At 37.5% G+C, this 22330-nt stretch overlaps 1 protein-coding gene across 2 annotated transcripts in view; it reads left to right on the forward strand.

The window, feature by feature from the left end:
* LOC149567345 (uncharacterized) overlaps window positions 1–22330 on the forward strand; it is a 35976-nt gene that overhangs the window by 6000 nt on the left and 7646 nt on the right. For both annotated transcript variants that reach the window (XM_089820521.1, XM_089820522.1), the window contains exon 4: window positions 11579–11626. In XM_089820521.1, coding sequence (XP_089676647.1) covers window positions 11615–11626 — 12 coding nt within the window. In that variant the 5' untranslated portion in view covers window positions 11579–11614. The remainder of the gene's footprint in view (window positions 1–11578; window positions 11627–22330) is intronic.

The raw sequence follows: 22330 nt of genomic DNA on the forward strand, positions 1-22330 counted from the left end.
TTTTTGCTAATGCAGGGATTGTGACCATTATATTTCATTGGGAAGATATTTATTTGATTACATTTACTCAAAAGCTCGTAAAGCTAGTTCATTATATCATTTTCCGCAAATCTTGCAATCATGTTCTTCCAAATTCTGCCTTTCTTTGCTTCGTGGCTTCACATTTGCATGCATGTATATTAGAGCATTTGTGGCCACAACATATTTAGTTTTGGCAATTGCATCTATTTGAAAGTTTCAAAGACATTTTGAACAAGCCAATATATGTTTGAAACATTTCACGTGCCTTGAGTATCATGTTTTGCAAGGATGCTTATATTTTGTTTGAGCACTCTCATCTTAGTGCAGCATGTAAGAAAACTAAAAATGTGGTGGGACTTAGCTTCAACAATTGCACTTGCTTTAAAGTTTCTAAAGCCTTTTCATCAATTCCATTTAGCACTCACTTTGCAATCATTTAAATTCTTTCTTTGAGATGAACTCTCTTCAAGGCATTATGTCAAACAATTTAGGTGTGTTGTCTGTAGCTTTAACATTCTCCTTGATGGCCATGATTTTTTTCCCTTTCTGGTCGAAACTGAAAAGCCAGAGAAACTCTTTCCAGTCTCCACTTTTTCAACCTCAGATATATTAATTTGTTCTACCTCTGGCAAAGATTGCAAGGGTAGCAAATAATTGTCACTGTTTATATATGCAGAGTGTGCTTTCAGAGGAGATATATTCTGTTATAGTAATCTCAATGAAAGACTGTATAGGTCTGTAAATCCTGTGTCAAATAGTGGAGACCACTTGTTTGCTAAACCTTTCTTACTTAGCATGTTCAAGCGAGCATCAGATTAAATAAGGTTCTAGAAATGCCTATCAAGCTATCATTTGCCAAAGTGCAACAAATGTCTCTTGCAACAATATAAGAGATATAAGTTAGGATATGTACTGATATCTATCTAAACTAATTGGATATTTTCTAAACAGTCAAATGGGCAATGTTAAATACATTGAAATTTTTCTAAATAGTCAAATGGATAGTGTTAGATCCATTGAAACTTTTCAAACAGCCAAATAGGTAATGTTAAATCCTGAATATTTTCTTAACAGTCAAATCAGCAATGTTAAATCCATTCAATTTTTTCTTAAAAGTCAAATGGATAATGCTAATTTTCATTGAAAAAAGTTTATTATTCACTGTTGGAATTTTTAATCTTTAAAAACAACCCTATATCAAAAAGAAAGTTGAAGAGTTCTGATTGATAGGTAATACAAAAGTTTAGTTCAATTAATAGTTAAACACAAGGGATGAATTTACCGACTTGTAGAGAGTTTCTTGGCTAGAGGTGAAGTCAGAGGTAGGTTCCATATTGTGTGTTTTCTTGGCTAGGGATCAAATTCCTTGAAGTACATGGATGGCCTGGATAGTTGGACATGCAAAACAGTTGTAAATTTTCATTTCTTAGAATTCATTTACATATCATGCATTTACATAAAGTTTCATTTCTTACATAGTTATATTATGGCCAATTTAGAAAAGTTTGATGATTAAGAGGGATGCACAATGGACGAGAGTGGGAGCAGAAGTGAAGGTTTGAAAATCAGGGTCTGTGGCTCATGCAAAGGAGTTGTAGGGGAAGTTCCTAAGGATGCAGATACTGATGACGAAGATGACAAAGAGGATGATGTTTACGGTTGTTGGGCCATTTGTGATAGACACAAGCTTCATGCATTCATGTTTGGAGGTTTATTTTCTTGTGAATGTTGCGATGGGGTGTTTAGCTAAGATGTCAAGTGTTATTGTTACTCAAGGACTTCTTTCTATGGTCTCTTTTACGTGTGACAATGAAGGAAGGGAGATGCGTTGGGAAGGATTATCTATCCCTAATTTATTGGCGCATTGCAAGCTTGAGGTTTTTTTCTCTTGCAACATTTTATGGGCCCCTTTCATCTTGCTCATAGGGTTGTTTGTGTGGTAGCTGCCACATGGGCAGTTTTTTGGTACAATAGAGGGTATTCCTCCCTCTTATCCATGGTTAGTTTAGTGTCTTGGAGAGCCTCTTTTGTTTGGGTTGATGCTTGGACGATAGTTTATTTATAGCATTGTTTTGCCCTTTCTTTGCATTTGTTTCTTGCTTGGAGTGGGCCTTCTTCCTCATTCTCCGGTGGTGGTGCTTGGTAGCTTTTGTTGCAAATATCTATGGTGGCCTTGCTGTTGATGTCATTGTTTTGTTTCTTGCCTTTGGTGAGGCATTTTGTTCATGCAGGGAATTGGGAGCCATTCTCTGTGATGGCTTGTTCAGCTTCCTCTGAGTTTTTTGCTAAAGGTGTGTGGGTGGTTTGGAGAGTGTCGTAGTAGTCACTTTATTGTGGGTGTACGATGGCACTTATTTTGGTTAGAGGACAAATTTTTCTCTCTAGTGGGAGTATGGTTGGCTTCATTTGACTTTACCTCGTTTTGGTTAAGCTCTTTTTCTCGCTACTCTTGTCCCTCTGTCTACCTCTTGAGTGTTGCTGTGCTATTATGCCTAGTCTTGGGGTTTGGGTTCTTTGCCCTCTTGTATGGTTTGTTTGGTCTTGTGGAATTGGAAATGGTGGGTGAAGTTTGGATGGTAATTGGGGTGAAAGCAAACTTGGAGGTGGTGGAACATGATTGGGATGGAGGTAGAGGTGGTGGAAGGAGGAATGGTGGTTGGGGTGGAGGTAGAGGTGATAATGAGGGAGAGATAAAGGTTGTGGTGGAATCAGGGATGGTGGTTGGGGTAGAGGAGGTAGGGGGGGAGTAGGGATGTTGCTTGGGGTACAAGAAGGTGGTCGTGATTAGGCTGTTGGATCTAGAGGATGGTGGCTAGTGTTGAAGTACTGTTGAAGGAGATGGAGGTAAGGACGGTTGTTTGGTTGGAGGTAGAGATGGTGGAAGTAGGGATGGTGGTTGGAAGGGACGAAGAGGTGACGACTAGGTTGGAGACAGTGGGAGTTGATGGGCACTTACACTCCTGGTCTTTCCACTCATGGTTGCGTCTCCTATCAAGGCAGAGGGAACTTCTATGGAGGTGAAGTTCATGGTGGCTATGAAGTTGTGAGGAGGCTACATGTGATGGAGAAAAAAGGCGACAAGGTGTGGCAAAAAGGAGAGATAAGATGTCAACTATGAGAGATATAGGGGTTGGATAAAGAAGTGACAAGGGTGGAAGGATACGAGATTGTGATGGAGTGACAAGGTAAATGGAGAATGGAGGAGGGGAGTACGTAGATTTTGAAGCAATAAGGGGAGGTATATGAAGATATCAAGAGATATGAGGAGGTTTGGAGCAATAAAGAGTTAGAGTGATAAGGGGTGGGTGAATTGATAAGGAAAAGGAGATGGAGTGATAAGGAGGGGGAGACATAAGGGAGGAGAGATAAGGAGTAATGTTGGAGCAATAAGGGTGGAGGGATAAGAAGATATGATAATTTTATTGATCTCCAAAAAAAGACCACAATGGGGTCAAAGGGACTGTGACATGCAATAAAAGGGGGGCCAGCCCACAATAGGGTTACCAAATGGTGCCCAAGAAGAAACAACAAAAGCAAGAGACAAGAGAGAGCACATGAGGAAAGACAAAACCCTCCAAAAACCCAAAATCCCTTAAAGGTTCCAACCCACCGCGAAGAATTATCGAACCAAAAGGAAATCAATAGGGCCAATAGAAACATTGGGCTGTCTTAGAGTGCTTGTGGGAGAGGATGTCAACATCTGATCGTACAGAATCTTGGGCCTCATGAATCTAGAAGGAGCAGTGTCAGACGACCTCTTAGTCCCATGTGTTGAATGAATCTCTATGAAGAAGGAAGTGACAAGCTGAGAAGTTGTAGTTTGGTAGTGCTAGAGTGTGTGATCCTGAAGCCTCAGGGATTCTTGAAAATACAAGGCAAGGCACATCTGGCCCTCATATCTGAGGAAAATGGAGAGTGACCCCATTTTCAGGGGGGAGCTGCTTGGAGAAATAAGTAGAGAGATAAGGGAACCTTATTGGAGAGATAACTAGCGGACATAGAGCGATAAGGAGGTGGAAAAATAAGGGAGGAGAGATAAGGAGTAATGATGGAGTGATAAGGTAGATGATGAAAGAAGGACAGAGAGACATGAGAATAATTGGAGTGACGAGGTGAGGAAGTGATAAAGAAACATAAAAAAGGAGATGGAGTGATAAAGTGCTTGGAGAGCTAAGGAGATTGGAGAAAGCTCATGGAGTGATCAGATGTCTAGGCAAAAGGCCACAAGACTACTGCATGAGATACATCTTCAGGAGGTGTTAATGCCTCAAACTGAGATATTACTATGCGGATGGGTACCTCCATTGTGATCCTAAAATATTTAAATATTAAACCTTATGTATATTTTATATATATTTGTATTATTTTTGGCCTCAACCTTTTATCGATAAAAAAATTGGCAAATTTAGATTCATTTGCATATTATGCTTGTATTTCAAGGGGGCCTGGCCCATTTTGAGGACTAGTTACCTTAAGACCAGAGATCTCTCCCCTTTGAATTTCTATTTTTCTCTTCAATCCACCTTCCAATGCTTCCCAAACAAGCTTTCGTTTTGAGAAATAACATTTTGCCACCGAGTCACATTCATATCTTGAAACATACTGCAAATAATCCAACAAGAAAATTTGATCCAGTGGATAATAGCCCAATAAAATCATTAAAAAGTAATTACCCAAGATAGATTTATTAACAATCTGTAATGGTCATTTTCTCAATAGGATTTAGGGTTATGTTGTCAATATACCATAATGATATTAACACCTACCTGTGATGTCCCCATTGCCAATACAGTTTAGTAATAAATAATTTTAAAAAATTGCTAAAGAAAAAATTAATAAATAAATAGAATAATATAAATTAAAACTATAAAATAAATGATACAATAGAATTGAAATTTTGAGAAGTCTAACATAAACAAAATTACAATAATAGTGTATTATTTTTATATAAGCTATCCATGTATGCAAGCAGTATATTGTAAATGCAAATCAACAAATACTAATAATCAACATAAGTCAACAAATATATAGAGCATGATAAGTCAGCAATCCACTGAGGCAGCAACAAGAAAGAGATCAATATTGACTAAAGCATTGTAAGTAATACTGAAAATCAATGATCATTTGATATAACTTGACTGATTAAGAATTATGATACGTAATTTGGTTAAAATCGACTAATCATAAATCAGCAATTTAGAAATAGCGGACAGTGATTATGCTAATTATCCATTGGGTTAATTAATATTGTCTTGAGCATTACCAATGAGATTGTGTATGAAGAAGTACAAACAGATTGTTATGAAAAGACAAGGGCGTGTCCCTTGATAGCATTATGTTGATAGAATCAACCTCTCACAATCAGGCATGGAAGAATCATATTATAAATTATATCTGGGTTTCACCATAAGGAGGAGATTATTAAATATATTATGATACAGGTCACAGATTATAAAAGATATATATTGAGACTGATCAGGGTTATTTAATATCTTTTAGTACCTTACTTCAGGAAAGGAAAATTATTATTTATGTTTGGTATTTAGAGAGGAATAAAAAGGAATACATATCAACAGTGAGCGTTGGCCTTTTGGCAAATCAGGTGCCTGTCTGGCAAGAAATCAGCAAGTAATTCTGACTGTTAAATATTATTATATTATAAATAAATTCTATTATGAGAGAGGGACCCATATATGTTCTTACATATATAGGCAAAATAATAAACCAAGGATTATATATTCATATGTTTATGATAAATATATTTAAAGTAAATGTGTGTGTGTGTGTGTGTGTGTGTGTGTGTGTATTATAATAATAACAGTCAAAATGATATATGTATTATTATTGATAATCACAATTGTACATTCAGGTCCTATTACTATTTTAATTTGAGAAGAGAAGGCGAAGATGTGTCCATAGAGGGGCTTGTATTAATCCAAGCAATAGTGTTACATGGGTGCACGCACTGGTGCGGCCGCAACGATCCACGCACTCAGCAAGTGCACAGGTGCGGGAGTGCATCTTGGGTGCGTGCAAGGTGCTTCTAGGGGACACGCAAGGTGCTTCAGATGCCCATGTTGAAAAGTCAAATTTTTAAAAGTTTTTTTAATATTATCTTACCCATGAGGAGTCTAGTAGCTCTAGTGATGAGAACTTCAGTTTAGGGGATGATTAGAGAGCTCCCACACTTACATTCTCATTATTGACATTTTGTAGATTGTACTCACTTTGATATGGCCGTGATACATTATTTCATTTCACTGTTTCATGCTACTCTACTCATTGTAATCATGTGCATCTTGATCTTTATGATATATTATGTTTATATTTTGAACAATGAATTTTGAATCTTTCATCTTTGTCATTTGATAGTCAGTGGTTGACTTATATGTACTATGTATGATTTATATTGTTTATTTATCATTATCATTGTGTTTAAAACTTTAATGTTATTATTGTTACAATTTACTATGAGTATTTACTAAGTTCAATGGTCATTGGTTATGAAGTTTCAAGTTTGAAGTTTGAACGTATGGTTCGTGAATTGCATTTCAGTCATCTATATTCATTGTTCAACTATATTTGTTATGTTATACTGAAATATCATTTCATAATTAGCATTTCAAGTCATATATGTATACTATGCAACCTCTCCCCCCCTTGCCCCACCCCCCCACCTCCGCACCCCTGCTGTCCCCTTGCCATCTCCAAATTGAGGCCTTTATTTTCCCGCACTTGAAACTCCTCCTGACATTCCCCTGCACCGCCGCACCCCTGTGCTAGTGTAACACTGCCAAGCAATGACTCTCTGTCCCAAGATGGGGTAGGGATCAGCAACCCTGAGCGTCTTGTGGGCATAGTATCAAGATAGGCTAAGGGCTTGGATCTATAAACTTCGAGGGAGCCCATTGCAGTTGGTATCTAGGCAACTTGGGTACACCTACTCCTTCTGTCTTTGAGGCGGAATAGTGATAAGGCTGGATATGAGAGTAAGGAATATACATATAACTTAATCTGATTAAATAAATGAGCAGTTCTTTTAACTTGAAATGCCTTATATTTCTTAGCTTGGGACATAAATATCAAATTTGTGTTGATTTGCTAATAACTGAGACTAAATCGAAACTGGCGACATTACATTACCTCCCATGCACCAGTTCTCAGAGCTAGGGCTCAGAAGTTAGAGGCTTTCTTATTCTCCTCAAAGGTACTGTTCTTAGATATGTTACATGCTGAACTTTTCACATCCTTTACAGTTTCTCTGTGTTTGTGGCCTAAACTCAAGTCAATAAGTTGTAACAAGGATGGACTTTTCCTCAGCTTTAAGCCCAATGGACCCAACCTCTGCTTACCCATTAAGTTTCTGAACATGCCGGGTATACATTGCGGTTCCACTCCTTTACGATAAGACATTTTTACACAAATATGTTAATCACATAATAAGATGATTATCTTCATTTGAATTCATATGCACCGAAAAAGTTATGAATTGCATATTGTCAGTGCTTAGGCTTGGTGATTTCAAGACTTATAGCAGGCAATGAAGGTACAATATACATAATGTTGAGAGAATGTAAATCCACAGAATCATTTAATACTGCAGTATGAATTAATTATGAATAAATAAAAGGATAGAGAAAATAGAGTATCAGAACAAAATTTCAAATAGTGTTATGGGATTAAAGATCAGAAACATTCACAGAACAAGGTATCCATATTCTTTTTGCTCAGTTTTTTTTAATAATCTCCATGCAGCTTGCTATTACGAATTGATATGTTCTTCCACATAACAGCTGACTGTCAGACATTTAAAAAAAAAAACAATATTAGATTTTTTCCTCAGAAAGAAAGCAGATTGATACATATTTCAAAACATATTCTTCCACATCAAAGCGGGCTGTCAGACTTCAAAACATTCAAATTTTTATCACAAACAATAGTAGATTTTCTGTCTAGAGAAAACATATTTTATTCAAATTAAGATTATTGTATTATATTGTTGTCACAATCCAACACATAAGATCAGTTAAGTTGAAAAGAACAAAATTATCTTCAGGAAATGTGTACCCGTTGAAATGAACTGCTAAGTTTAGTGTGCTTAGGGTTTGATGGCTCCTCTGAATCTGCATAAGTGTTCTTCATGCAGGTCTCAGTTCAGACTGGAAAATCTATAAACAGACAACCTTTCCTATTCTCTATAGGTCTCTGATTTGAATGTCTGTGAATATGCAAAGATCAATCTTGTGGGTATGAACTGGATGCAACTACTACATAAAAGGGCAGTTTAAGACTTATTTTATGACAAAATTTATATTTCATCTTAAACATTTGAATTATTAATATTAATTATCTTAAATAAAAAATTAAAACTATTTTAATTGTCTTAAATAAAAAATTAAGACAAAAGAAACATTCATTTTCCAATAGATGGCAAGGGGCACAGGAATGGTGGGAAGTGAAATATTTTGGGAATGTATATGTTAATTTTTGGTCTTGCTGTTTGTTTTTGCCTTTGTAACCACTTTTCCTCTTACAAATATATTGAAGCAACAATTTGTGTCATTTAAAAAAAATTCAACCCTTGTAGGGTTTCATAATATTTTCCCTTCAAACTCTGCACATATTTCTCATTGGCTTCAATTAAAGCAGAATCATCTTGAGGTAAGTCCCTTACCTTGTTTCAATAAGATTTTTGGGATTCATTTCTCTGCCCTTCTCTTGGTCTCTGCTTTTCAGTGTTCAATGTTGGTCTTTCTACAATTTTTCCTTCTCCATTGCGCAGCGTACATGGTTTGCTAGAAATTACAAAGTGGTCTGGTTTTTGTTTGGCTTCTGTGCTTGTCTATTTCTTCTAAAGCATAGAGATTATCAATTGATTGGCCTTTAAATTAAAAAGAAATGCAGGGTTTGATGATATTCAGCTCACTGCAATAGATCTGCCGGACAAGCCTGTGAGGTATAAAAATTAAAATAAAAGTCTATCCTCCAGGCGCAGATGGATACTTATGCTTTCTAATTTTTAATCTCTATTTTCACCATCATATACTTAGGAAGGGATTTTGTAACTCTGTCCATTTCATGCAAGGCATTTCACATTTGAAATGGTTGGTTGCACTGAAATTAGCTTATTTAGAACATTTACTGTGTGAAACATGTCTTGGATTGACACATGAAAATACTATATTCTATTTGTTTTTAGGTTCTATCTGTTGAGAATAATGGAAAAATGACAGGAGAATGTGGATTTGCCTGATTATATTAAAAATAATTTTGCAGGCCTCAAACTCACCCCAAAGGTACATATAATATCTCCGAGTATTTGATTTTCTTTCATTGATATTCCTATCATAACCCAAATTGTTACCCACTTTGGATTTCCAGCAACGTAAATCTACATTGCAGAAGTCTGATATTATTTCAGGAAAAAAGCTGCCAGGTTGTACCCAAAATTTTCACAAAATAATGTGCCCTAGAAATTGCATTTTATATGCATGCAAACAAAAATTAGCAATTTACTCCCAAGAAAATGATGGAAAGATTTTAGTGGCTTGAGAAGTTTTTTGGGATTGGCATCTGAAACTTTGATGTTAATGAAAATTTAAATCTTTTGAGTCTTTTGGCATATTTACCAACTTTTTCATTATATTTGTCATGGTATAATAGAATTCATATTATTATTTTTTTCTTTGACGTGTTTTTGTTATATAATCCTAGGTAATTGAGACATTTTTACCACTTCTACAATTTTATTAGTTTTGATCTTGTGATGCCCAAATTTCAAAACATGCATAACAATTCTTACATCCATTCGGATTAGAACCCCGAGAAATAGGTCCATGAAATCACACCACAATTTGCCACCCCTAGCATATGTGGACACAGAAGTTAAAAACTTGAGGACAAATTCACAATCCACGAGGTTGTGCATGACTGTATCTAACTGGGAGAATAATCTTGAGTAGACAGATTAGGTTTTGGATTAATTTCTTCTGGATTTTTTTTTCAAATATATGAGTTGTATTTTCTTGATTGTAAAATCTCTACTTGTGGAAGTGACCATATCAGCATGGAGTCTCGACAATTTTTAAGCAAAGAGAGGCATGTGTATTGAATATTGTAACAGATCCTAAAGCTTGTGAAAGAATTTCCATTCTTGCAAATTGAACAGAAATATCAGAACTTCTGGTGCACTTATTATTGCACAATGTTTTTAGGCTCTCAAATGCATACTTTTGCATTGGAGATGCTTTCTATTTTGAAAAGGTTTATAATTATACAGATGGTTTGACTTCTCCTTAGTCTCATAGTTATGACTTTAACTCACTAATAAAATCCATCGCTCATCTATTGTAGTGCTCTGTTAACAGAGCCATCAAATTGTTCATGTCCAAAATCTTGTTTAAATATAAATATGAAATATCATCTTAACTAATTAACAAACATCAGGTGCTCTTCAGATCTTTAAAAAACTATAGAAAAAATGCCTAAACTATACTTATGATGGATGGAGTGGGAATGATCACTTTGCAAAACGACCATCTCCAATGCTCCAAAAAAGATGGAGCAGCATCTTTGATTCAAAAGACACTAACATCTATGTTCTGCAACTGGGTTGAGCAGAAAATTTCCACTATGCAACATATATACCTTAAACAGGCCACAACAAGATTACATCACAAACCCAAATCTACAAGTGGGGAATAACATATATTAGTTTTCAAAATGCTACTAGGTCAATCTGGACTATATTTATGACTGTAGATTAAAAAACACACACCTAAACCCAATCTAAATACTGATGAGATGAGTACTACTACCAAGCGGATCTTCATTTCAGAGAACTAAAAGCAAAACAAGAAAGCAGCGGGCAAGGAATCAGTGACCTTACATTAAAGCTGCAACTCAAGGCTTGAGGCTTTTTGCAAGATTCTCAAAGCTCCAAGCCAGCTATTGTCCATCTGGAGGTAATTGGAACTGTCCATGACCTTCCATAGCCATTTTCTCCAAGATGCCCAGAGCAGGATTTTTCCTATACATAATTGTATGAATTGTCATCTTAGGCTTCTGCCTTATCATTCTGTTACACACAGGAAACATGATCTTCCTCACTGTTTTTTTGTACACGAGCAATTTGAATGGGAGTAAGGCAAAGAAGCTTTTGCAAGTTCTGTGAATTAGCTACTGTCTATTACTGATTTTTGTTGATTGGAACATGCCTAATTGTGCTTCTTTTAGCTGATAACTTCACTGACCTGGTTAGCATTTTATCAGTAGTAGTTATTGGATACATTACTAGGTACGTGTCTTCTACTTAGTTATTGGTATATTTTTCTGTTCATGCCATAATTAATTCAAATAGAGGTATTTCAGTTTATTCTACCTCAGGAATTCATAATCACTTTCTATGTACATTTAAAATGAAACTTCATCTTTTATAATTATTCAAGCTATATTCTAGAATAATCTTATGTTTTTATTTTGAGATCCATGTTTTTATATATCTCAACAGCTATTTACATAATGATCCTAAATAGCATTCACACACTTTTCTTTGCAGCTTTCTATTAGGTTACTTTCTTGGCATCTATACGAAATGGCAGACCAGGTATTTTATGTTTTTGTTTTTGGTACTAGCAGTATCATTTTAATGAAATGAAACACTGACCTAAGATCTATAAGTTAGCACATAGATTAATATTTCATATCGTTTATATGACGGAAAGATACTAGTTAGTGATGAAAAGATATATGTTTTAAACTATTTTGCATGAAGTATGAAACTCTTTTGTGACATTCTTAAACCCTCCAAGTTAGCAAGCATTTTGAAAAAATATAACCATACTACTACACTAGGGGTATTTTAAGGAGGACAATTAATTAATCTCTGGAGTGTGATGATAATAGTAAGTAAAAAAAATAATAGATTACTTTCTTTGGTTTAAGTAAATGAAGGTAATCATCAATGGGCTATGGAGTCAACCAACTCATGACATTAGAGTTGAGTGAGATTTTGAAGAGGAATTTGCTGCAAAGATGGTGTTTAGCTATGGTCATATGATGAGACAATCCTCGAAACATAGTATCCTTGTTTTGGTATAGGATCGTGTTAAACATTGATACAAATCCTTGTAACATATTTTCTCAAGCTACCTAGAGGACATACTAGCATTCAGATGAGGTTATTGTTGTTGGGTTTACCCTACATTTGCCTCAAACCTTTGATGACCTAAATTTGCATCTTTTGTGTAAGTGTTACATGGTACTGCTATACAAACTAATTTTTTCAACCTCCAGTGCTAGTGCTATGCAATCACATTGCAAATGTTTAGTTATTTGCCCAGGGATTACATAAACAGCATAATAAACTAAATAAAAATGCACAGAAAATGCAAAAGATTTTTCCTGGGAAAACCCTTCCACTTGAAGGGAAAAACCCCAGCCACACCAACAAAATATCTCCTGATCATAAAATGAATGAGTACACGGCTTTTCACTTGATTGATTATAATATACCAAGCAATCATATAAATAGATTGCATAAGACTCTTCATCTTATACAAAGGTCTCTTTGAGTCTCAAAAAATAAGACCCTTCAAATTTCCACATTTTGAACGCTTCATATTTCCATACGTATGCCTCTTTGCATGACGTATGACACATGTCTTTTTGCATAATATTAACTTAAATATAATCACAAATATCTTTTTCAGCTGAAGATGGCCATAACTGTCATAAAAAACTTGTTTCTATCTCATAAATCTGAGATAAAGATCTCTGTCACAGCTACAAACTTCAAGACTCCCTCTTAGCAAGAGAGAGATATTTAGTCAGGCATGCCCACATAGCTGCAACCAAGGATGATAAATTCACATAACATGTGTTATCTCAGCATAACATAATCCATTATAGTTACTGTACAAGCACATGGAATGGAGTCACCCACATGACTCTCACCATGCCTACTTGCAGAGGGTAGAATGAAGACTTTTATCTTAAAACTTCTCTTAGAGAAGGATACATTTCCACCATGCTTACTTGCAGTTTGTGGTCCACCAGACTTACTCGCAAAGGGTAGAACGAGGGCTTTCACCTCAGACTTCTCCTAGTGAAGAATACATTTCCACCATGCCTACTCACAGAAGGTGGTCCACCGCACCTACTCATAGAGGGTGGAACAAGGGCTTTCACCTCAGGCTTCTCCCAGAGAAGAATGCATATCCACCATGCCTACCCATAGAGGGTGGTCCGCCATACCTACTTGCAGAGGGTGAAACGAGGGCTTTCAACTCAAACTTCTCCCAGAGAAGGATGTATTAATAAATGAGATTTTCTCTTAACATAAACTCCCTCTCCGTAGGGACAATCTTTAATAACCGTGTCTCCCTCTTATTAGGAACAACATTTAATAATATAGTCTCCCTCTTAGCAGGGATATCATTAATAACAGAGTCTCCCTTTCAACAGGGATACTTTTAATCTCCACAATAAGATGATTGACTATAAACTTGCAAAGGGTTGGACATCTCCCTCTATCATGTAGCCTCCCTTTGAAGGTGAATAGTCTCTCTTTAAATATGATCATCCCCTTTTAATACAGTGCCACCAATTTGGTATCAAGACTGCAAATAATGTTTCATAATCTCTCACCATCCCATTGCATTCTACAACCATGAGAGATTTTAATAACTCATTTCAGCAGATCACTAAGATTTTCTCAATAACATCTACATAACCAAAATAAAGAGGGTCGTCAAAAACCATTGAAGAATCTTGAAACCTCTGTCCAGTTGCTCTAATAGAGTCGATTGAATACTCGAAGTCATGTCTGAATCGTTAAATAGAAATACAAGACCCTTCCCATGGGTAGTAAAGCTCCTGTAAACTTAATCGATGCATACACCAATTACACAACTTTATAATTACTGAAGGGCAAAAACTAGTAAATGATACACACATCCTCTGCAAATAACTTATATAAGCACAACTTACACAAGCACCAATGATATTATAAATCATGTACAGGTATATTTGATATCAAACAGTTCTCACAAATCAAACTTGATCTCACAATATATATGAAGTGCTCAGAAAATAAACACCAACTCAAGAATCACTCTTAGTATGCTAATGACATCTAAATTGGTCTCGACATGCACAAAGAACTTTCCAAAAGATGAGAAAGGGGCTTGAGAATAATTGGCACACTACTAGGCACATGCGTTAAATTGCTTTGATTAACAACCACAAAAATGAACAATAGCACATACTTCTATCTGAAGGCACGACAATATGCAGCCATATTATAACATCCAAATTGTCGATACAAGAGGAGTTGAATCTATATATCTTCAGAAAGCAATATTCATCAGCGAATACCTTGGCGTGAGAACAAGGAATATATATTTTCCCTGAAATATATGAAGCAGGAGATAAGAGCGTTCAAGTCGAACACCTACGGAAGAGACACAGACACCTTCACCCAATAATACAAAGAGTTTTTGCCAAGAACAAATGCTTTTGACTAAGTATTATTGAACGCCCGACCATGAGAAATACATGCACTCATTTAACATAATCTTTCGAATGCCAAAGAGAGACGAAAGGTAACTTGTATGATCACCACTGCATGATTCCAAAAGAACAACCCATTTGTACGTTTACTCATCTGCTAATGAATGAAACGACAACAATAGTAGTGCTTTTTCTTCAAACATGCAAACATAAAAAAAATAGTTACCAACACAACCAAACCTTAATGAGTGTTGAAATTGCACAACTCTAATGACATACAAGGACCACCCAGGGGTGTCGATGCCATTTGTAACCTGGCAATAATCAAGAATTGACTATGCCATAGAGCTTAAAATTGGGAATCAATCTCAACAAGCACCATCGACGAATGACTATTGTTATAGAGTTCATCAAAATTCAAATGCCTAAAGACTCCCAATCAAAACAATAGTTGATTTTTTCTCTCCTTAGTTGATACTCTTTCGAAAGGTAACCATCGACTAACGAGACACATACTGAAGCTTAGGCAAATAATGACTGCTGAAGATCACTTCAATTCAAAAAGCATGAATACACATATTCATTGAGAATGATTCAAGAACTCTCGACACGAGAACGGGTTGATACAGGACTCTAAGAAATATCAAATGAAGGGAATCAAATCTTTGAAAATTGCCTTTAATTCCTTTTCAAATCAAAAGAAAGAAATAATTAAAATCTCCGATAGCATATAATACTATAACTAGAACATGCAATTCTCATAAATAACTTGTAAACTAGAACTTATCTGTCATTTGAATATGCAAACGTTTCAAAAAAAACTTGTGCAATCATGACTCATCATTGAATAATAAAGACGTGCAAATCCATGCACAATGCCATTAATGATCCGATAGCCCATCGAGGAAAAGATCAACCGAATCAAAGAAAAAATAATCTTTAATAAAGTCATGCTGGAAGCGAAGATCCATAACATGAATTTATACACAATGCCATTAATGATCCAGAAACCCATCGAGGAAGAGATCGGCCGAATCAAAGAAAAAATAATCTTTAATAAAGTCATGCTGGAAGCAAAGATCCATAACATGAGTCATAGGGAGAGAATTATCTTCCATGGCGGAAAACATAAGATGCAGAGTGTTAGATGCAAAGTCTCCATATATATTTTCATATCATCTTAATCTGAAATCTTCTCCAAATGTGTCAAATTGACACTCAATTCTCTAGTCATTAAGAATAGTTATCTTCCTCCCACAAGAGTAAGATTTATACAAAGTGCAAGATGTAATGTTCCCGTTATAATATAAATCATTTATCAATCTATTGTTAATGGGCCCATTGATTTAATATATCTCGGACCATTTTTGTTTTGTTTCCGTAGTTTGTGTCGCGTCGGCTATCTTTGTACACCCTCGGAAAGTTTTCCCGATGGGTATTTAAGCACGGCTTGTAGGTAGCCTTTAGGTAAGCAATTTTGGATTATTTCTTTGTACTGTGAATTCCTATTGGGGTTCTCTATTGTTCGCCATTTCGGAAGTGGAAGACTTTCCCTACTTGGCTATTTCCAGTTTCGGTGGGATTCAACCTTCACCCTATTTCGTCGCCTGTAATACTTCGCTTGGATCTGGCAAATCGGAGTATCATCTTTTAACATATATATTACTTAAAGGATTATTCGTATTCAAGCCTCTAATATTGTGTTTGGATTTCATCTAAATCTATTGTGTTTGCGTATGAACAAGATTGTATTTAGAGTTGGGCTCAGATACCTAACCATGCGGCCTCCTATTATTCTCGCACTGCTTATTGCTTGGCCGTACGACCTTCACCTATCTGTTCATCCATATTACTCAATATTTCTTTTGTACAGCTCTGTGTTTCCGCCACCGTACGACCTTGGTCACATCTTACCTCCACACTGTATGACTTCACCTCTATTCACCATACAACCAACAAATCATTCTGTACAGACTAACCTTTACACTATCGTACGACCATCAGGTACATACGGTACGACCCAATTTCACTCTTTCGTACGACCGTATAGCACCCACCATACTGTATTGCCTTCATACCATCATACGACCACCCAGTACAGACTGTATGACCTCTGTCTTCATCCCCGTTTTGGATCACCATACCACCATTGCAAACCGTACATGCTTCTCTGAAGTTGATTGGGTTTTTTCAGAATATTGCAGTTGTATGTCAAAATATTACAATGGTATCAGAGCTTCGATCCTGCAAGCCTGTGGACAGTGAATGAAAGTTTATAGCTGGAAGAAAAGAAGAACACATTCCATTGATAGAAATGGTTGTCGAATCGGAACCCATAGCCACTGAACTCGTGGCACTACTGAGGGAGCTTGCAAGGAATCAGACACAGATCAATGATACTCAACGATTCATGGAAGAAACTCTCAAGAAGTTGGCAGGCGATAAAATATCTGGTGAACAAAATGGATACAACGTGGATTTGGTATCAGGTAAAGCAAACCCTCATCCGACACACTCTCGACCTTCCATGCCATCTTTTCCACAACACAGATAGAAACAACCAACCTTTGAAGAAATGCAAGAATAGCTGAGGGAAGATTGGAAGAATGCGAACTTTGAGGAAGATATATCCTACAAAGATTATGTAGATTTGAGAATGAGATATTCGGGGGGCGGAAACAAAAGATATTTTAATGATGATCTCAGAAGGAAGTTGAGTAAAGTAAATTTGTCTCCATTTGACGGATCCGGATCCATATCTGCGCAAGTGTGGGTAATGAAGGCTGATACTTACTTCCAACTTAATCCCATGCTAGAAGAAGAAGCAATTAAATTTGCGGCATTGCACTTGGAGGGAGTTGCGCATGAATGGTGGCATCACGACACCATCACACTAGGGTATGATCAAGTGAATACTTATGCGGAATTCACTGAGAGATTGATAGAGCGATTTGATGGTAAAGATCCATAACTCAATTTCAAAGATTTGGCGTAGCTGAGACAAACTGAATCGGTCGACCTGTACATTGCGAAATTCCAGAAACTCTTTGTTTGGGTCACGGACATTTCTGAAAGAAGACAGATAATGCTCTTCATGGATGGACTAATAGAACCACTGAAAGGTTGGGTAAACGGGTTCAATCTTGCTACCCTGTCAGAGGCCATTAAGAAGGCATGGAGTATGGCATTATCATCAGCATGATCTTCACGAAGTTACTCACATTCCAAACCACCGATATTTTCGAGAGACAAAGATAATAAACCTCTGCCCAAGAAGCCATCGTTGGGCGAAGCCACCAGATAGGAGCTCCGAAGGAAGAAACTATGTTTCAATTGCAAGGGACCTTGGGAACCTGGCCACAAATGCCTTGGAAAAAGAAAGATCCATTACATTGAGGTTGTGTTCGATGATGAAGACGAATGGGAAGAAAGGCCTACTGAAGACAACCAACATCACGACGAGACCAACATGGTTAGTTTGAACTGTAAGGAAAGAATTGCAGCCTTGGTATGGTGCGAAGGAACTATTGCCTTAGTCGATAGCCCGAGGTGCATAATATTTCATGTAAGGGAAACCCTTCAAAGACAAAGGGTTATGTTGATGCTCGATAGCGGAGCTACTCTAAGCTTCATAAACTCATCTCTGGTGAAGCGAAGAGGTCTACCTATGGAGACACATGCAAGATTTTAGGTCAAGGTTGCCGAAGGGACTCTTCTGCCTTGCACACACTTTGTTCCTCAGCTAAGTATCACAATGGCGAATCCCACGGTGATCGAGGATTTCTTCATAGTGGACCTTAATGACATGGATGTTATTTTGGGCATACAGTGGATGGAGACACTTGATTAATACGCTCAGAGCTTCAAAAGGATGGATTTCACTTTTGTTGTCAATGGAAAGAAGGTTGTTCTCCGCATAATGGCAATTGAGGGTCTGAAAGAAGTTTCTACGCATCAAATGGAGGCAATTTTTTGGTGTAATGACGTTGCTTGGGCTGCACATTGTTTTGTTTCAGCAAAACCTATAAAGGGGCAATGAACACCTTTGTAGGATGATGATCTCCAGAATATTTTAAGTAAACATGATAAAGTTTTTCTAGACATTCCTCCTGGCATATCGCCTCATTGAGGGTTCGAACACACTATTGAGTTGGAAGCAAGAGCCAAGCCGGTCATATCCACACCTTACCGCCATGTCAAGAAATTCAAAGATGAGATCGAAAAGATGATTCAAGAACTACTAGAGAAAGGATGGATCCATCCCAGTTCCAGCACCTTTGCGCTATCAATGGTTTTGGTCAAAAAGGACAGACAATGTGCATGCGTGTGGACTATCGTGCGTTGAACAAAAAAACGATAAAGAATAGATATCCCATTCCAAGGATAGATGAGTTGCTGGATGAATTACATGACGCAGTTTATTTTTTGAAAATAGATCTCTGTTCTAGATACCATCAGATCCATAAGAGGAAGACATGCCAAAGACGGTCTTTTGTTGTCACTACGGGCATTATGAGTTTTTGGTCATGCCATTCGGATTGACAAATGCACTTGCTACATTCCAATCATGCATGAATCACATCAACAAACAATTGCGTAAGTAATTATTGGTATTTTTTGATGATCTTATTTATAGCAGGACATGGGAGGAGCACCTGAAGCATCTGGATTAAGTCCTAAGGATCATGGAGGAGTAGTCTTTGTTCGCCAAGCAATCTAAGTGTGAATTCAGTATTACAGAAATATTGTACCTGGGGCATGTTGTGAGTAAATATGGAGTTCAAGTTCATCAGGAGAAGATTCAGGCTATCCTTGATTGGCCTCCCCCAAAATCACTCACGGATTTGTGAGGCTTTTTCGGACTGTGCAATTATTACTTGAGGTTTGTTAAAGGATTCTCTAAGCTCAGTGCACCCTTAACGTATTTGACAAGGGATCTTTCTAGTGGAATGAAAATGCACAACTCACTTTTGATAAGATGAAAGAGGCAATGAGCACTTGTCCCCTACTTGCATTACCTGATTTCACTCGACCATTCATTTTGGAATGTGACACATTTGGAGAAGGCATTGGCACGGTACGGATGCAAGATAGACACCCCATAGCTTATGAGAGTAGGAAGCTTGCACAAACGGAGCGCTTATATTCCATCTACAACAAATAAATGCTGGCCATTGTACATGCACTGACCAAGTTTCAGCAATATCTGGTGGGTGCCAAGTTTGTCGTTCGTATGGATCACAATAGTTTGAGATATTTTCTGGAGCAACGGGACTTGAACAAGAGGCAACAAAAATGGGTAAGCAAGGTTCAGGCTTTTAATTTTGACATTGAATATGTGAAAGGAAAGAACAATGTGGTTGCAGATGCCTTGTTTAGGAAACTTGCCATTTGCTCACTAAACTAGATTTCAACTGATTGGAAGGCACATTTGTTGGTAGAATATTCCAAAAACACATTTGCCCATGAGCTAATGGATGGCAACACCTAGAATGATCGATATAAAGTGGTGGATGACATCATCTACTATAAGAATTAGATATTTTTAGTGCCGAAATCCAAATTGAAGCAGAAAATTTTGAAGGAAGTACACGACTCACCCTTGGCAGGACACTCGGGCTTCCTCAAAACTTATAGAAGTCTCAGGGAGAGGTTTTCATGGAAAGGAGTTAAAGGAGACATTGCAATACGGAAGAGAGTGTGCGGTCTGCCAGTAGAACAAATCTGAACATACTCTACCTGTTGGGTTATTGCAACCTCTACCAATTCCAGAAAATAAGTGGGAAAGCATCTTGATGGATTTCATAACAGGGCTTCCTAAGGTGAATGGAAAGGATTGTATTTTTGTAGTGGTTGACAAATTGACAGAGTACCCATGTTTCTACGCCATCCCCTCAGATTTTCAGGCCACACAAGTTGCCGATTTGTTTTTTAGAGAAGTCTTTCATCTGCACAGGTTACCTCGAAACATTGTCAGTGACTGGGATGGGCAATTCATCAGTGTTTTCTGGACAAAATTGTTTCAGTTGGCAGGGACAAAACTGTCAGTGAGTACTAGTTACCACCCTCAGACAGACAGACAAACGAAGATTGTGAACAAGTGGCTCGAAGGTTACCTTTGAAACTATGTTTCGACACAACAACCAGTGTGGGTCAAGTGGATACACCTAGAAGAATATTGTTACAACACCACGTATCACATGTCCATCGGGATGAATCGACACAAAAATGGGTGTGGGTCAAGTGGATACACCTAGGAGAATATTGTTACAACACAACGTATCACATGTCCATCGGGATGACACCATTCAAAGCTTTGTACGGGTATGAACCCCTCTCCATCATCGATGCAGTGTCAAGAGACAGTTGCGCACCAAGGGCAAGGGATTGGCTTCAGGAGGGACACAACATCGTACAATACCTGAAGGAAAACTTACAACAGGCATCGAATCAACAAAAGATGTACGCCGATAGACACTGAATGGAGAGGAGTTTCGAAGTAGGGGACTTGGTTTATCTTAGGCTCTAGCCATATCGACAATCTTCATTGAAGGAGAAGGGAAAAGAAAAATTGAAGCCACGATTTTATGGCCCCTATTGCATAGTTCGTCGCATTGGTGAAGTCGCTTACGAGCTAGAACTTTCGGAGGGAAGCCATATTCATAATGTCTTTTATGTTTCATGCCCGAAGAAGGCCGTGGGGCAGAACGTCAAGGTAGCCACAAACCTTCCACCACTCAATGAAGAAGGAAGGCTCATATTGGAATGAGTAGAGATCATCAAAGTACATGAGAAGACCTTGCAGAACTGCACGATGAAGGAATATTTGGTGTGTTGGAAACACTTGCCATTGGATGATGCGACGTGGGAGGACGAGCACATTCTCCAGCACCCGACATTGCATTTGCATGAGGACAAGCAAAATTTGGGATGGGAGGACTGTAATGTTCCCATTATAAAATAAATCATTTATCAAACTATTGTTAATGGGCCAATTGATTTAATATATCTCAAATCCATTTTTATTTTGTTTCGCAGTCAACTATCTTTGTACACGCTTGGAAATTTTTCCTGATGGGTATTTAAGCACGGCCTGTAGGTAGTCTTTAGATAAGCAATTTTGGATTATTTCTTTGTACTGCGAATTCCTATTGGGATTATCTGCTGTTCGCCATTCGGAAGTGGAAGACCTTCCCTACTTGGCTATTTCCGGTTTCGGTGGGATTGAACCCTCGCCCTATTCCATTGCCTGTAATACTTTGCTCGGCTCTGGCAAATCGGAGTATCATCTTTCGGCATATAAATTACTTAAAGGATTATTCATATTCAAGCCTCTAATATTGTGTTTGGATTTCATCTAAATCTATTGTGTTTGTGTATGAACAAGATTATATTTAGAGTTGGGCTTAGATACCTAACCGTGCGGCCTCCTGTCATTCTTGTATTGCTTACTCCTTGACCGTACGACCTTCACCTATCCGCTCATCCATATTACTCAGTATTTCATTTGTAAGGCTCTGTGTTTTTGCCATCGTATGGCCTTGTTCACATCTTACCTCCACACCCTATGGCTTCACCTCTATTCACCATACAACCAACAAATCATTTTGTGCGGACTAACCTTTAAACTAATGTACGACCACCAGGTACATACCGTATAGTCCAGTTTCACTCTTTAGTACGGCAGTCTAGCACCCACCATATTGTATTGCCTTCATACTGCCGTATGACCACCCAATATAGATCGTATGGCCTCTGTCTTCATCCTTGTTTTGGATTACCGTACTGCCATTGCAAA

The sequence above is a fragment of the Cupressus sempervirens genome, chromosome 3, assembly GCF_028749045.1.
Source record: "Cupressus sempervirens isolate cs-2001-9-10 chromosome 3, ASM2874904v1, whole genome shotgun sequence".
In the NCBI taxonomy this organism is placed as follows: Eukaryota; Viridiplantae; Streptophyta; class Pinopsida; order Cupressales; family Cupressaceae; genus Cupressus; species Cupressus sempervirens.